The following is a 17,657-nucleotide window of genomic DNA, read 5'->3' as shown; positions in this document are numbered from 1 at the left end:
GTAGGAGCATGTGGGTAATCTCTTCTACAAAAAAGAGATACAGTAAAAGATGTTTTGCGATCTTCAGCTGTTAATGTTGGTCCACTGTGACTTCAAAACTTGGTGACCTTAGATGATACTGATGTGACACTAAAAATTGACTTTAAGAATCTCTAAATCAAGACCTCTTCCTCTTAAAAGAGCATGGATGTCTAGCAATTAGCAATTTATTAAGGCAGTAGCAATTTATTAAGGCACCCTACCAGTGTCGCTAATGTAAGGAATGCTCAGCCATCAAAACTTCTTTGCACTTTTCAGCTTGGCCTAAGGAGGTCTGATGATTTTTCACATAAACACTGCTGGCTGTTAGGATAAAGCTTTATTTTTGCTAAAAGAAAATTTAACGTGAGGTTTTTGTCGCTCAGCTGTTCGCGTCCATTATTTTTGAATGACAGTAGCCCTAACAAGAGAGGTCCGCCCACATACAACGAGCACATAACCAAGCGGGTTGCATCAAGCCCAGGACCACCGGAAGGTCCAAGCCACCCTCGAGAACCAAGCACACCACATCGGTACCGCGAGGGAAGGACAGAGCTGCGGAGGGACAAGTCACCTGGGCGACCACTGGAGAGGGAGAAATCTCCAGGCCGGCTTCTGAGCACCCGCAGAGAAAGGTCCCCTGGAAGACTGTTTGACGAGAGCAGCCGAGGACGAATGCCCGTGAGTGGTGCCAGAACTCCTCTTGCTCAAGTCAACAAGGTAAGTCAGGAGCTCGGAAACTTTTCTGTTCTTGTGAAAAGACATGGACTTCAGAAGGGCTGGTGACTGTAAAGCATAAGAGCAAATCAAATTTCACCCCACTTCATTTCTGTCAAAACATACACACAAGTTGTGCAACTCACTGGCACTGTGAACACCCTCCTGTGTGCTAGTTCTGTAATTGCAAAAGCAGCTTGACCCTGGGACAGGCTGAAGTCCTTCAGATGTGAAAGTGCAGGTGCATTTACTAACATCAATTGAGTTACTGAGGACTTGAGGGGGAGGTTGTTTCTGGAGAAATGAATGTGGGAGCCTGCTGTGATCAGGGTGGTGCTGTTGCTTGCTGTTGTCAGTGGTTTAAGAATGATGCCACCTAGAAGCAAGTAGGCATGCAGCACTTGCTGAGCAGTAGTTAGATGATGTACTGCTTCTGGCACCTGTGCGTATACGAGGAAAATATGTGCAACGTTAACTGTCATTTTATTTCCCTGCCAGGTCTGGGACCAGTCTTCAGTGTAAGTCTCAGCTAGACAAAGTTATTCATCTTGACCTGCAGGAAAAAAAAAAAAAAAAAGAAAAAAGGAAATATACTGAGTATATGCACTCCATGTCTGCTGCCCAGTTACCAAACAGCATTTCTGGGCCAAAGCTAGCTCCGCATCAGGAGATGTGACGCTTCTGAAGATTGTTCGCATCTCAGTTAATTTCTCTGCACCTTCCTGCACTCCTGTTTTTGCACTTTGTACTACTGTTACTCTTTCAAGCAGTTCATGAACTTTTTGTATTCACTTTAGTCCCTAGTGCTTCATCAAGGAAATTAAATGGGACTAGAGTCCCACCCCAGATCTTCAATGTGGTTAGCACCCCTTACCAGATAATTGATCATAGTTCTGAGATGTGCTGGGAATTCCTGGTGGCCTGGAAACAGAAGGGCCAAGGTCGTTCAGTAGGTGTGATTGGATATTCTTTACAGAACACAAAAAAATTACTTCTGTAGTCTGTTCACCTGCCACTTCTGAGAGTTATTTTGTTCTCACTAAACTTGCTCTAGAGCAGCTCTGGGGAGGGAAGAACCCCGCTTTAAGTGATCCCACGTGCCCTACCCCAAGACAAAGTGCATTATCTATAAGCTACTGGGGTGTTAAGACTTTATCCAGGTCTTCTGCATGACAGTTCACTGCATGCTGCTGCACCATCACTGGCTGCTCTCTCCTTTTAGGTTGCTTTGCTGAGTAGTGTATTGTACCTCACTTGTAAATTAACTGAAACCTCTAGATTACGCTGCAAAATAATCGTTAATTACTCTGGAAATTTGGCAATGAAGAGTTAACAAGCCTTATTCTATGACAAGAATTACAGTCACAGTTGTGTTCTCCTCTCAGCATTAAACATGGTCCTTTCAGAAATTACACCACAGCCCCGTCTCAAAGCCCACGAGGAGCCCACGTTCCCCAGGGAGAGGAGCAGCCCAGAGCTGGCTCGTCCCTGTGAGCTGTAACTTGCCGTACAATAAGCACCAAATGTCACGGCACAAGAGGATACTCACAATGAACAGCTTTAGCGGTTACTGAACACACCTTCGCCTTCGCTTCTGCGTATCTAACCTCGAGCCATTTATTGCTTTCTATTCTCTTTTGCTGTGAACATGAAGCAGAGAGCAAAAGATTTTCAAAGCAGATTTTTGACCATTCAGTCTGCAATAGCAACATTCGAAGTGAACAACCATGTTCTTTACAACTGGAAAGAGCAAAACTGCATCCAATCTTCCCTTGGCCACCCTCTTAAACTTCTGCTAGTCCCTTGCAAGCCCGTGCTAACCTGTTCTAAAAATCCCTAAGAAGTCAAATGCCTTGTCAGTGTCCTTTGGCAGGTTTCATGAATATTGTATTCTGTTCTCTTGTCTGTTGGGTTGTTTTAGGTCAGATGATATGGCAGGAAACTTGCTGAAAGTTTTGTCTTCTGGTCTGAATATTTTGAAAGGTCACTGAGATCAGTCTTTAAATCTTTGCATCTCATGGAAGATCTTCAAGACCTCAGAAACGGGCTTGTTGAGTCCTGAAAGTGTATATCTTGTGTCTTGTTTGTGAAATGCTTCCTGCTATAGAAATAGCTCAAAGGACTGTACATATTTACAAGAAACTTTATATTCGTAACAAAAGGGAATTGAATTGGTTTCTACTTTTTTATTGTAAACTGTGTGTTTTTCAACACTAGCTTTTTTGTTTTAATGGTGGTTGTGGACAGCCATCTTCAGACACTGGAGGGGCCTCAGCTCAATCCTCCTAGCTCCCATGAAGAAATATTGTAACATTAAATTGCAACTGAAGCTTGTTAGCATAAATGAGGTTTTAGGTATCTAAAAGTACAGGAATTTTCTTCATTACCTTTTTATTATTGATAAGGGAGGGAACTAGAGGGACAGTTCAAAGCTCCATCTGGAAAGTATTGAACTTTGTTGTTGAACAATAACCAAATAAAACAAATAACTATCTTGACTGGCATGGTGAAATGAACGCTTCCTTCTATACAGAGAAACCCGTAGCCATCCCAATATTGCACCCAGCATTCGAGGCTGTGTAATCTATAGGCGTCAGAGCTTACCAAAGAGCTAACCGTGACTATTTAGCATTTTAATAGTCGTTATGCCCTGAACTAGTAGCATAAGTGGCTTCACAAAGGCAAAGCATGTTCATACGAACTAAACCAGAGGGATCTCTCCAACTCTTTTACTCTAGCAGCAGTCAGCTGCGAACACCTACAGCTAAATTCTGCCCTCACGTACTTAACTGGCGATGTGGGTAGAGGTAAGACACGTGTGAGTATATGGAAAAAGAATGTGGCCCTGCTAAATGACCCATGCATTTTGAGCTGGAAAAAAAAAAAACATCTTAATTAACAATAGTGTGATCTAATGACAGGTTTTGGGATTTATCCCAGCAGAGTACTGGTAGCAAAGGGGACAGATAGTTACTCATCCCACTGCTGTATTATGCTGGTGCTTTAAGGCCTAATAGCTGCAACTTTTTAAAAAAAGAAACATTCACAAATCTAATTCAGATTGAGTACAACCTGCAGAGTTGCTGTACATCTTAACTTACACCTGCTGGGAAAACTTGCTAGATCAGACTTAAATGTAAATACATCTATTTTTAACTGAACCAGTTTTTACAGGGTCTGAAGTATTCTTTCACAGGAAGAGGTTTTTAATATTCACACTGCTGCCTACAGTAACTTAATTTGTCCTCCTACTGTTCAGTGTTTTTGGTTTTGTGCACATAGCCACCCCCTTACCCCCAATAAAGGGCTTGTTGGAGGGTGTGTGGGAGGGTTACTAATAGCTCCTATTACATTTTGGTCTACATGACATTCTTCATGAAAATGCTCTACATAAAAACCAAGCTGCTTGATTTATCTATTGTGCCTACTATCTGATGTATATGATGAAATGCTAACTTGTTAAATGTTCCTTTATTTCTATTTTACTGTGCACAAAGAATACTTATTTAAAGCTCATTGTTGCAGTCCTATGATGCATGATCAGAATTGTAACAAAACTAAAATAATCCAGAAACTGGTGGAGTAAAAAAAAAATTACTTATTGAGCCTTTTGATTATCAAGAACCCTGCACAAATCCACTTCAGCACGACCACCCCATGTCATGCTGAAATTTAGGGGGGTGGGGGGCTGGGGGAAGAGAGTTCCTGTTATTTATAGAATGTAATGGCTTACTCCAGAGTCCCAGAATGAGAGTAACAAAAGGCTCTGCATCTACCTTAAAAAAAAAAAAAGTGCTCTCCTAGCAACAGCCAAGAATAAACATAACAGCACAGACTGTGAGAGGTGGGTGGGGAATGTAAGCGAGCTAATAAATCCAACTCTTCATCCAGCTTTTGCCTTTGGAGGGATTTGATTCATGCCGTTATAATAAGGGACTGTATGTGTGATCAGCCAATTCATTCACCTGTCAGGCAGACAACTCGCCCCTCACCACCTTCAAAAAGAAACCACCCCACCACCACTTACCTCTGCTTACCTTGGGACTGAATCCTCAGTCCTCCTGCTGAGGAAGAAGGGATTTTGGGGGGCTGAGGTGTGTCAGGGGCTCACCTGGAGGAAGGCTGTGGCTCCTGGGAGAGGTCTGGTGAAGCTGCAGGTGCTGGAGGACAACACATCACCACCCTGTTCCTTGGGGTTGGGAGGGAGACCTCCCCCCCATTGGCCCCCAGCCTTTGGGCAGCTGTGCTCACCCACCCAGAACAAGCACAGCTGGATGTGCTGACAGAATTATCACTCTTGCAAGCCCCTGGTGGGCTGGGCTGGATTGCTTGGCCAAAAAAAAAAAATGGGGCCCTTCACCTTGGGCTCTGAAGGGCACAAGCAAACTTTTTTTTGGGGGGGAAGGGAGAGTGTGAAGGGAGGGGCAATAAAACACTGCCAGGTGTACCCCATGTCATAAGTACCCTTTGCCTTCTGAGAGCTTGCTATAAGCTGTACATTTAAAAAATGAAGCAGTTTTCTATAAAACGTTTGGCTCTGTCCTGTCGTTCCATCATCTCAGCACTGATGAAAAGCCTGGAGTGAGTCATGCAGATATGTAATTAGGAAAAAAAATCCACAAAGGTTAGCAAGAACTAATGAAACTATGGCCAGAAATACTGCTGTCATGCATATAGCAAAATGGCAGTTTTGACTGAGCTTACATTTCAACAAAAGGCGATCCTGTTAAAATTAGTTAACTGGAATTTTCTGACCTGCTTGCCATTGCCCTTTGCTGTTCTTTCAATGTTGGTTTTTTTGTTTGTTTGTTTTTAAGCACTGACCTAACTAGCTTGAGCTCAACAGCCCCTCTACACTCAGGCAGACTACAGCATACACTTCTAGCAGCTCTGCTCATGCAACCCCCAGCCTCGTCCCAGACTTAGTATTGTCTGATGTTAATAAACTTACAGAGGGTGCAGGCTGTTCCATTGCACAGCTGACTCCAATGCTGTACCTGGTGTGCCTCTGACACCACAAGCCCCAGCCCCCCTGCATTACTCACTGCCCAGGAGAAAGGCTCAGAACAGCAGTTTGCTTACAACATGGGTCACTTTAACAAAACTAGCAAGGCTTAAGGCCAAGATCAATTTATTTTTTTTTTCTTACCTGATCACTGCAGCCTGTAACAAATCATCAAACTGTAAACATTGCATCACAAATACACACTAACACATCCATCAGCAACTCAGTAACTGCAAATGACCAAGCTGCATCCCTGGACAAAAAGCTTGCCCAGTCTACCAAGGCATAGAAATGCCAATCAGCCAAGCACCACTTGTAACAAGTAACAACACAAGGAAGCTAAGGTCACCAGAAATGGGAAGGCTAATAACAGCATCATCCACTTTTCTTGAAAATGTTTTATTTGGTTCTAAAGAGGCTGAAAACAAAAGCAATTCCATAAAAAGCACAGAATGAAGAAAGTTTTCCAAGAAAACCATTGCACTAGACCCAGATCTACTGAGCGACTCAGAGTATTGCAACAAGGCTGGTGAACAGACAGGAGGATGCCAAACCACCCTCCCCTGTGGTTCTGCTGAATGCTGGCTGCTGCAGCTTCTGTCCCTCCTGCTTTGTTCCACGTGCTCTTCCCCCTTGGGACTGGGGCTGCCTGTCATTGGCACAGGCACCAGCCCTGATCAGGAGCAGACCCAGCAGGTCAGCTCCTGAGGTGGGTTCTCCAGGCAGGCCCGAGGCACACGAGCAGGAAGTTTTGCATTAGTGTTGCATTTCTTTGGGGATTAAGCAGGCTCTGAATACCGCATACGGGCAACCTGACATTACATTACTATAATCACTGAGAAAATAGAATAAACTTTGCAGCACTTACCACAGCCCTGGCTTTGGAAGCACCAGGGGTTTTACACCTGTGGTCCGTGCTGCTGCCAAGGAGGCCCAGCTCCAGCCCTGGGTATGGGAGGTGCAGTGCTGCTGCATCCAGCACATCACAGCCACTCACAGCGGGAGGTTGGCCGCTGGGATGCAGGTAACTTGCAGTCACCTCTGAGTCAGCTGACAGCAGCTGTTACTGAAGTACTAATCCTTAAATGGAATCTCCTGATTTCATTACAGCTACCTAGCCCAGCTTGAGGAATTTATCAGACAGCAAGGGAAAGTGGTTACAAAAGTAGATTACTGCAAGACACATTTATGATTTACACAAAAACCCAGCCAGTAAAAACAACTGAAATTGTTTCAATTACAGAAATTCCACAGGGGAAAAGTTATATTTCAGTTCTCACGAAGAGAAAAACTACAGAGCTATTCACAGTAGAAAGAGAGCACCCCAATCTACTGTAAAATAAAAAGGAACGTGCAGGTGATTGTGTCAATGATTTTCCCTAGAAAAGACGCTACAAAATAATCATCACTCCTCACCCTTATTTCAGCCATACAAGTGTGAAACTTGCTACTGAAATAATTGTGGCTTTGATGCACATAAGTTATGAAAGCAGTCATGGGCTTGCCTTTGCTGATGTTGAGCTCAGATAAGATTCCACAAGAATCCTGAACTCTCTAGACTTTGGGCTGGCTTGTTTATTTCCTATAATCTGGCTCTCTGAAGGTCCTTAATCTGTTGCTGCCCTCACATTTCTCAGCCTTATTGAATCAGTGTGTTTTTCAACTGAATTGACAATGGGCAGTGACACCTTTGCCATCAGTCTCGTTGCCATGGAGCTGCCGTCTCCAAGAACATCCAAGGTGGGACTGGGAAAATAAGGCAAATATAGGAGAACCTGGAAGTCTCAGAAACAATATGAAATTAGAGTTCATTTGCTACAGCACAGAGCAGGAATACATTTGGTAAGAGAAGCATTTTTTTTTTCTGAGACTGCACTGGCCCAGATTACTTGGTCACAAAGTACTACGATGTTCATATTGGCTTGTACAGCAAAGTAGTCACGTATTTCTTCTTGTAACGATGCGTAGCACTAAGCACCATCACTCCATCCTACAGGAGATTGAAAACAAGTGAGCATATTATATAATTATCTAAAACCTGCTAGTGTGAAGTATGTGTCCTGGCCTCTCACCTTGATAGAAAGTGCGTAGAGGTGGTTCAGCATGACATGGTTGGGTTCAGGGAGTAAAGCAGGATCGCACTGGAAAAAAGAGAAAGTGAGACAGTGTGAAAATAACAGAACTCACAGCTTACTTGTCAGAGCTGATGGGTGATAAACACCATCTGCAACTAGCCACACGGTCAAATGCATCATACTGCTTCTTGCACACAGTCCATCAAAAAAAACCAAAGTTTCAGAACGATACAAGATCCCTCCAGGGTGAAACCCTCTGCATCCTCACTGCCATCATGAAACAGATTTCAGTTACTTCTTACGTGCTCGTGACATTTAAGTAGTGTTGCAGTAGGAAGATTAGGGTTTGATGGCATAAAACAACAATCCAGTTCTCTTAAGTCAAGTAGAAAGATAAGTTACTTCAGATGGATCCACCTGGTTTTAATATAATATGAAACTTACAAACACGGCAACCACTGTAAGGCTTTTCCTTCAGTCTTCCAGATTTTTCCCCATGTGTTCACACCCTCAAAGCCCTTATTCAGAAAAACAGACTGATGTACTTACAGAAATGCCTGTGTCCTTATTCAGGATGACCTGCAGTAGGTGTGGAGGAAGAATGGGTGGAGACTTAAAGCGCTCCTCTGCCTTACAAACATAGGGCTCCTGGTGGTAAGGTCCTGGAGGTGAACTCGACAACTCTGCCAGAGAGATGTTAAATATTTACTCTTAAAATACTCTGTAAGAATATCTGCTCATTACAGGTACGAAGTGGATTTGCACATCCAGGAACACGTGACCAAAATAAATCAATGGCATGTAAATACATGAGCTGCAGCAGTTGATGCAATAAAACAGGATCAGTCGCTGTCCAACAAGATGACCAAAGCCTGTCTGAGAGTAGCTGTGCAGATTTGGGAGGCTGAGTTCTAAGTGCCTACTGCACTCCAGACCTTCACTGTCAACTCTGCCTGTCACTTCTGCAGCAAACACTTAATATTAAGCATTGAGCCACAACGTTACCTGCAAGGGAAGTATCAAACACAAAGGAACGCACATGTAAAAGGTAAGTGTTACTGCAGTGCAGGGACAGCTTAATGGAAAGCGCTTTTCAGAATTTAAAGCAAAATAATGAAAGGCTTTTACAACGTGTGGGAGGTGCAGGGGCATGATAGGGCTTCAAGTTCTAGAATCTCCTGGATTCTTGTACTGCCCAAGTCTCACAAGTTACACTTTCTCCAAAAAGGCTTTGTCCAGGGCAAAGTGGTATACAGCAAAAACAAGCCAAAAGCATCTTCTGCCTCAGGCCCAAAGGACAGATCTGAACACTGAATAGTCACAGTCTCTATCCCTACAAAGGCCTACAAAGGATAGCTGGCAAGGTTGATTTCAGAGATGATTAAGCTCAATCTTACCTCTCTTCTGTTATACCAGAACCTGAATCATCAGACTAAAGTAACTTTTTCATAGTGTTCTGATCTAAGATATGGATCACTTATACTAAACTGATAGGATACGAGATATTCCTCAGCCCATAGTAGCATTACTAAGATGTACCGAATTTCTTCCTATTGACACACAATTTGTAACCTCCTCAGCTCATCTCCTTAGCAGAACAAGATGTTACTGGGAACAATATAGGCTGTCAACATCAGTTTGATGTTGTAATGTACAGACTGATGCAGTACCGAGCATGCTAAAAACAGTCATTTCACATTTCACAGGAAAACAACTATTAAGCACACATGATTTCCTCCTCAATCACATCTACTATGAGCTGTAGTGCTCTGTCAGAGGCGCCTTTTGTGCATTCCACATTCTTTCTTTGTGTCCAAAGGGCCTGACAAAAGGGGAGATTAATCTATACTGGAGCTTTAACTCCAGACATAAAGGAAGACAGAAGTTTTAACAGCTCTAAGAAGTGTGATATAAAATTACTATTTTGTACTGCTCATACCAGACATGTCTGAACATTTCTGGGAGTCCACCATCAAAGCATCGAATACTTCAAAGTCAGTTTTCTTCACCTGGATGATGTTGTTGACAGTACCTAGCTGGCTGGTTACTACTGGCTGGGAAGAAACAGGATACAAAAGTCAGAATAAAAAAGCTTGCAGGGCTATTAGAATTCTCAAAACTATGCAATCAGCATTAACAAGAAAGAAGTATTTTGCTTTTAAAATAGGCTGGTACCAGATTAGGAGCTCACTAGTGCTCAGTGTTGGGTTAAGGGCCAGGTGCAGGACTTAGAACCAGACAGGGACTCATGTCAGTTGAACTTGCTAGGTCCACGTGACATTGAGAAATTCTTTGGCTATAGACAAGGCAAGGGTTAGGTTTGGGCTAAAGCTAACAGTGAGGACAGAAGGAGCTAGGCTTTACTTTTAGTTTCTGCAGGCCTTTCAGAGCCAGGCTGGTGTCTGGTATGGTTGGTATTGCAGGTGTACTGCTAAAGCTAGGACTAGAGTCCAGCGCAGAGGGTTCTAGGAACTAATTTTACTGTAAGGTAAATTCTGCAAGGTTTGCCAAAGCAGCAAGAAGACAGCAACCAGCTGTGCATTAGTTCTGAGGCAGGTAGGGACTGCTGGGTGGGACAGGGTTAACACTCGTTTTATAGCAGAGGAGGAGGAAATGACCTGGTAAGTTTTGGCACAACTGGCACAATTACTGGACGATGGAAAATTCTAGACCAGCAAAATCAACTTTCTGGCACAGACAGCAAGTGTAGCATGGGGATTTGGGCTGTCAGCAGTGCTATAGTGCTTTAAAGGATGATTTAGGACCAGACAAGATCAGCTCACAATCTCTTAAAAATGAAGACCCAAGAGACCTTGTCACCCATTTGTTACAAAATCTCCTGTCCTTTGAGGCTGTCAGTCTGACACCACCATCTAGGCCAGCAGGGATCAGAGCTATCTCAGCAGCTTAAACAATCCGTTTCTGTTAATAAATGCCTCCTCTCTGAAAAGACCAGCTACTGGTGCAGAAACCCCTCAGTTTCTCCTCTTCAGATGCCCCAATGATTAAATATAGCAAATTGAAGAAAGCATTACCTCTGAAGGATCGTGTGTCCACTGCCCATCCACAAAGAACTTGTATTGGTGCTCTCCCTCTGGCAGGTCCAGGATTGCCACAAAGTTGTTGTGACTGGAATTTAAAACAAACAGCCTCTCCTAAAATACTCTGAATATTGCATCAATGTATAAACTATGACAAACATTGTAACACAGAATACAAATCTCCTTAATATGTGAAAACTTAAAAAGGCAACACCACGTTTAAGAGACTCTGATAAAATCTAAGGTAAATACTCAAACTAGAGTTAATGTTAATAATAATAATTTATTCTGTGACAACACATTCAAAATTAGCATCCACATTCCTGAAATCCAGGAATTATTAGCACTGGCCTTTTTTAAAGTCATTCTCACACCTTTGTTACTTGTTACTTTGTGTTACTTGTTCATTTTATCTGCCAGTCTCCTGTTAAGGGAACAAGATCAGCTTACTTATATTGCCTTGTCTTTCCGTATTTGTCATCACAAACTGCATTTCAGAAATGAAATGAACAGCAACTGGAAGATGAAAGCAGCAACTCAGTACTTCTGAGGTATTTGGGGTTAGAATAGCTGCTGCGTAGCAATTTTCATACTCTTGTGCTGTGAACTTCCTGATTCTTCAGGATTCTTTATAGGCATCTCAAAGAAGCTGAGAAGCAGTTGAAGTTATGTGAGCAATTCAAACAAGCCATGCAGTGCCAGTATTTCTCTTTACTCCTGTTCAAGTAAGGAGCACAATGAACTCTTCTACTTCAGCATATTTGATTCTGTAACACATATTTTATTCAGCCTTTAAAGAGGTTCAGGTATCTCCTTCCCCACAGTATGTAACCTGACAAGAGATGAACCTGCTTTTTTCAGATTTTGTAAAGATCTGTTTTTGGCCTTCTTCCAGATTGATTTCACTATTTCCCATCTCCTAGGCTTTCTACTTAGAGAATGACTGTAATACTGCTACAGTACCCTTTTTTTCCCCATCCAATACCATTTATTTCATCAGGCCACCATGCTCCTCCCTCAAGTTTCCTAAGATTAAGACACTTCTGCAACAATTACAGTGCAAGCAGACACCCACTGAGATGAGAAACTTCAGAAAATGGCAGGAGAGCAAACTGTCACAAAGCTGGACAAAAACCAATCATACGACAAGAAAGTATATGTGCCATGAGAGACACTATGCTTAAAAGAAGCCTCATTTTATATAGCCCAAGTCCGTCCCAGACAGCAGACTCTGTGCAGCAAGAACTGTTTTGGGTCATTTAAACATAGCAAATGGATAACAGACCTCTCCTTAAAATTGATACACAACCCAACTGTCATTCCCAGCCATCCAAAAGTCAAAAAATGAAGAGAAACTCAGATTCTCACCAAGAGCTTGAAGAGAGAAGCTGCAAAGTGGTAAGCACTATGCTGATCCATATCCGAGCGCTATACCAATCTATCAGCTGACTATCTTTCTCACTTCTGTAAGCATTCCCCATCCTCAGGGAGTATCACTGATACTGCAAAAGAAGTTTATTACCTCCTTGTCAAAGGAATTTTACTCCAGTTATTGAAGGACCCAGATAAATAAACTTCTTTCCCTCCTCCAGTCCAGCGAAAGACTGTTGGTCGAGCTTGAGTAGGGGTTTTATCACTCACTTCCAGATCTTGTTGCCAAGCTAGGAATTCCTCTTTCTCCAGTGGAGCCTACAAGCACAACATTTTAATCAATATGAATTCCTTCTTGGCAGCCTTCGACAGCCGATATTTCACTATACATATTTTTGCACTTAGGCATGATTCTCTAAGGTATAAGTTTAATGTAGCTTTCGTCAGAAGAACATTAGAAAGTGGGCATTTCTAGATACTGTTCATTTGCAAGGATTTTTCAAAGCTGTTAAAGCTTTCCAAATTTACTGAAAGAGTGGAAGGCAAAATAGCCCTTCTCTCTGAAGCCTAACTTAGGTTAAAAAGAGAGATGAAAGAAATATAATTAAGAAGAAATACACTTAAGAAGTATTTAGATTGCACAAACGTGGTAGGCACAACATTTGTAGTTGGATCCAGAAAGGTTACAAGTTGTTTACAGGACACGGCTTTGTACAACAGTAAAAATCTAACAGTGTAATTTATTGTTAGATATTCTCATGAAACACGTTGCACAGCAAGAAGTTTCTACCAGTCACCTAATAATGAGCAAAAAGGCAGTTAACAGATCTTTTAATAAGGAAAATAATAGATTAAACATTGTGGGTGGCTGCAAGACCATTAAGGATTTGAAGGAATATGGGTCACTGTAGTTAGCTGGGCAAAAGCGGAGACATTTAATTTTTTTTTTTTTTTTTTACAATTAATTCTTGCTGAAAAACAAGACATTACACATTTTATCTGTTTGAATATCAATGGTATATTTTTCCTTAGTGTGGGAAGTGAGGGAAGCAGTCCATTTTGTGTATAAATTCAGTCACAGAATAACTGTAGATTGCTAACAGCTGTGTGGCATTACAGCTGGACAGGGTGCCCAAGCAAGTAATGTCAGAAGGCAAGAACCAGCCATACCTTCATTTCCTCTGAATGGAACAAGTCTGTGTCTTCAGGACTATCCATTAAGATTTTTGGTCTATCACCTTCTTTTGTACTGATGGCTCCTCCTGAGTTATCACCTCGGGATGCTTTATGCCCATGACGCTCCAGTCCAGCTCGCTCGCTGCTTGTGTTCCCCATTTTTAAGGATCTAAAAGAGCAAGAAAAGCCAGATTGACACATGTACTTTTGAAGCCAGAACACCATTAGGCAGGAAAGCAGGATCATCAGTAGTCCTGGGTTCTGAGTTAAAGTCTAAGAACCTCCATTAATCCAATGTACTTGCATCTCAGAACACTGACAGTAAATGATGACTTTTAACTACCCTTGAATTGTGTTACAATTCAATATCCTAATATCCCTGCAAGATTCAGCCACTCTAAAAGCTCGGCAGGCAGGTATCTGTCACTGCAGCACTCGTATTCTGCCTTCACAAGCTGAGTACTTGTTCTGTCTTTTGAAACACCCATACATACAATGTTCTACTACATCAGTCAAAACATCAGCAGAACTTAACTGTCAGAGTGCTTCAAAAGCGGCCTGTTAAAAATGTGACTTCAGTAGAAAATAAAAAGTTAGCTCTGGTGGTGACCTGCTGAAGGATCATTACAGCAGCTGACTGGGGTCAGGAAGCACAGCTGGCACGGCCCCACTAATGAGGCTGCCTCCAGTCTCCACTCTTCTCTGGGACAGCCAGGGCCTGCTGTGCGGGCAGTGTGACAAATCCTCCTGCTCCAGAGCCCAAACCCTCCGGCTCCAGAGCCTGTGCAGCCCCCCAGCAGGGAGAGGGGTAACAGTGGGTGCTCTCTGCCCCCTGCATTCACACGGCCCATCCTACTGAGAGGATGCATTCGGCTGCAGGGCAGTGACTGGGAGATGTCCCAGGGGGCCATGAGGAGCCATGGGCCTTGTGCAGAGCACACGGGATGCGTGTACGTACACAGGCCACTGCCCCCGTAGCCTCCTATTTCAGACGGTGCCTGACTTTTACCTGCAGAGATCTCAGCCCGGTCCTACTCTGAGACCAGTCTCGGCGTGCGGGACCTGGGGAAGCAAACAAAGCAGCAAAGGATTCACCTGGCGCTGTAAAAACAACACCACCACCACCACGGGGGAGCGTGCCCACCGCTGGGCGCACGCCGCTGCTCCTGCCAACGGCGCCGGAGGGGGCTGCCCCTACCCGGGACCCCCCCACGGCCCCCGGGACGAGCAGCAGGGTCCCCCCGGAGCCCCCCGCCCCCCCCAGCACCCAGAGGCGCCCCCGGCACCCACCGCCCTCCCGGCCCGGCCTCGGCCCCGCCGCCCTCGCTTCCGCTTCCGCGTCCCCGGCCCCGTCCCCGCTGCCGCCCCGCGGAGCTGCCGGGCCCTGCAGGCCCCGGCCCCTGCCCCCGGCTCTGTGCCGGCCTCCTGGGGCTGTTTTTTTCCCCCTCAGTCTCCACCACGGGGTTTTAGGGATGGGGGGGGAGCGAGCCCCGGGGCGCTGAGCTAGGGGAAAGGCGCTGCTGCTGCTCCGGGTGAATCCGGAGCGAGAGCCGGCCGTGTGAACGCGACAAGGAGCATAAAGCAACAGCACCCGGCTCTGCGTCCCGCAAAGTCCCGAACTGATAAATGTTTCCCAAATTAAATTATACGTGTGCGTTTCTCTAATGTGCTTCTCTAAGCACTCCCAACTGCACTATCTCCTGTTACCCTGGGCTCTCCATCTGCTGCTGCTGTCTTTTTTCTACTTTTGTGACAGGCACGAAGCTGCGAGGGCTGTAAGTTGCCGGGTTGGTAGTTCTCGTCACAAGGGAATTGCTTTTGTTGGTGGTGCTGTTCTGGTTTTTTGATTTTTGGTTTGTTTTTCCTTACCCAGTCGATGCAACCTGCAAACAGACAGAAGGTTTGGTACCAACTCAGAGCATGTCCTAGTGGCACGCTGTGGTGTGGTGGGAGGAATTCTGCCGGGACAGACGGATTCACGGATTCACCGTGTGCTGCCCTGAGGACTGGCTCCTGCAGCATGTTTTGAGGAACAGCTGCTGCTAATTTGTCATTCATGGGTGGAATACCTCGGCACGGGACAGCCTGTCAGAGGGGCTGAGAGGGGAATGTGTGTGGGCAGCTCTTGCCTAGCTCCTGCAGAACAGTTACACTGCTATAAAATGCAGCTGTTGTTATTTTGATATTTAACACAGCTTAGCACTCTTAAATTCTTTGTCTGCAAACCTGATTGTTTTGTTTCCCCGGTTCTTTTTTGGCCGGCACTAACACCCATGCCTCTGCCTGTGCTGGTAGTGTCTGCAGAGCTGGCTGTGGCGCAGGCTGGAGATGCACCACATGCTGCCTTGTCCTGCACACCACTTGCCAGCGGGACCATCGCAATGACCCGCACAACAGCCAGACAGAATCATTGTACCTAAAGGTACATTCCTGTTAGGGCCCATTCTCTACTCTGCAATGGTTTCTGTTATGTGTAATGAGCATAGACCAGTAATGAACTCTGGATAGGGACTGCTAATAGCTCATGAGGCTGTCATTAAGTGGTTTATGGTAGGTCCAAGCATCACTCAGTTTAAAGTCTTGGTATTAAAATATCATGGTTCCTCCCCACACAGTGAGGAACCACCTCGTGGTGTGCTACACGCCAAAACCTTTGGGAGTTACTGTGGACAGGACAGAGGCAATGGGCACAGGCTTCTCAGCCTCTTGGTAACTGGGCTTCAATGTTGCTGCCTTCTCCCTGCCTTATCCCCATGACTGCTTTCTCCAACTGATTGTCTTCCTGCACTGCCACAGCTGGGACAGGTGGGAGCAGCACAGTCCTGGAGGAACCAGCCTGTAACTTTTTGTTAAGTGCCTGGTCCCCACGAATTATGAGGGCTGGCTGTCTTTATACCATAAACAATCAGTCTTACATGGGTGGCTGCCCAGTAAATCATCATGTCTGTATGTATGGTCCTCACAAGCACTTGAGTATTGTTTTCTCCTATCAGCTTAAGTGGGAGCCCAATTCCCTTACAGCTGTTCATAAAGGAGACGTAGGAAGCAAGAGATTAGCTGAAGACATGCCATGATGGCCCAGCAAAGATCATCTGCCCACTGATTTTCTGGAACACAGGAGTTTTGCTTCTCCCTGTAATAGCATCTGTGATTTTTTGCCTCCTTCCATGATCTGTAACCTGAAGGTCAGAAAAACTCCCCTTCTGCCACTTCACCCAGGACATGTCTGTCTCCACATCCCAAACGAAGACTACGAAACACCTTTTCTACTCCTGCCCCTTAACATACCTGTCTTAACCTTCCTTTTGTTACTGTCAGATGGGGAACGGGTTCACATTCTTCCATCAAAACTTCTTTATTTCTTGCATCACAAACAAGGTTTCTGGTTAACTTCCCTAGTGAGAAAGTCAGAGGTGTCACTTGCTACTGAAATCGTTTACTATTACAACTGTTAACAACTAACAAACTTTGGTTTTCTAAACTGACATATTTTCGAGACACAGTACTTTCACTGAGAAGAATTAAACAAACAAAAAAAAACTTTCTTGCTTCTAACGCTAACTGTGAGCATAACTTTTGAGAAGACTCTTAATCACTTTTGCCTTTAGCTATTAGCTTTCCATCAGCCAAATAGAGATGACGCTAGGCAGAGTGACTACTGCAATATCTTTTAGTTAAATACAAATAAAGAACTGAAAATTATTTTGTTCTGGCATATTCAGGACCCAGCTTGTGTTAACTACCCACATTTCCAGGAAACGAGTACTCATCTTAAGTAAACTTTAAATTTAGACATCACAGAAAACAAATACAAAATTACTTTGGTATTATTGATCACAACGACAATTTGAATACCCTAAGATTTATGGTTGTCTGCTCAGGAAAAGAGTGGTATTATGGAAATTGCACAGTGAATCACAACGAGAGTTTAAATTGCAAATGACAGCTTCAAGGTAATAAAAAAAAATCAGAGGAAAATGTAACTTAATAATTTTAAAGAAGAAATTCACTTGGAAAAAAAAAAAGAGCTCAGTCCACTTTCAGTTCTTCCATAAAACCATAAAACAATGAATGCTTTCTCAGGTGTCATGACTGTGCTATACCACTGCATATGGCAGTGACATTCTAACAGGAGATACTTGTAAAACACCTGCAGGATATTAGGAGTTAGGTGGTCTTTGTGTTATCATATCACTGGCCACACAGAATGGTCAGCTCCTTCTTCCCTTACTCACATCTACTTTCTTTAATAAA

General features: G+C 44.0%; 2 protein-coding genes across 9 annotated transcripts in view; one reads left to right on the top strand and one right to left on the bottom strand.

The window, feature by feature from the left end:
* The window catches only part of CIT (citron rho-interacting serine/threonine kinase), a 72,996-nt gene extending 69,763 nt beyond the window's left edge, over window positions 1–3,233 (top strand). For 5 of the 8 annotated variants that reach the window (XM_032199345.1, XM_032199342.1, XM_032199341.1 and 2 more), the window contains 2 exons: window positions 405–738; window positions 1,234–3,233. In XM_032199345.1, coding sequence (XP_032055236.1) covers window positions 405–738; window positions 1,234–1,257 — 358 coding nt within the window. In that variant the 3' untranslated portion in view covers window positions 1,258–3,233. The remainder of the gene's footprint in view (window positions 1–404; window positions 739–1,233) is intronic. The other 3 variants (XM_032199346.1, XM_032199344.1, XM_032199343.1) reach the window with 1 other exon arrangement.
* Window positions 3,234–5,780: 2,547 nt separating this feature from the next.
* PRKAB1 (protein kinase AMP-activated non-catalytic subunit beta 1) lies at window positions 5,781–14,742 on the bottom strand. Its single transcript, XM_032199256.1, has 9 exons — window positions 14,694–14,742; window positions 14,413–14,465; window positions 13,398–13,572; window positions 12,379–12,545; window positions 10,851–10,944; window positions 9,755–9,869; window positions 8,365–8,498; window positions 7,813–7,881; window positions 5,781–7,730 (listed from the first exon to the last, which is right to left on the bottom strand). Exons 3-9 carry the CDS (start codon window positions 13,560–13,562, stop codon window positions 7,653–7,655), a joined length of 822 nt encoding a protein of 273 aa, XP_032055147.1. The 5' UTR covers window positions 13,563–13,572; window positions 14,413–14,465; window positions 14,694–14,742; the 3' UTR covers window positions 5,781–7,652.
* Window positions 14,743–17,657: the final 2,915 nt, after the last annotated feature.

Source organism: Aythya fuligula, chromosome 17 (genome assembly GCF_009819795.1).
Source record: "Aythya fuligula isolate bAytFul2 chromosome 17, bAytFul2.pri, whole genome shotgun sequence".
NCBI lineage: Eukaryota > Metazoa > Chordata > Aves > Anseriformes > Anatidae > Aythya > Aythya fuligula.
This window is presented reverse-complemented; position numbering and strand designations above follow the sequence as displayed.

Coding starts and splice junctions, on each gene's coding strand:
- PRKAB1 (XM_032199256.1), bottom strand. CDS start 13,562: ATGGGGAACACAAGCAGCGAGCGAGCTGGACTGGAGCGTCATGGGCAT. Junction 12,546..13,397: donor TCCATTCAGAGGAAATGAAG/GTATGGCTGGTT, acceptor TTGTGCTTGTAG/GCTCCACTGGAGAAAGAGGA. Junction 9,870..10,850: donor GGACACACGATCCTTCAGAG/GTAATGCTTTCT, acceptor GTTTCTTCCCAG/CCAGTAGTAACCAGCCAGCT.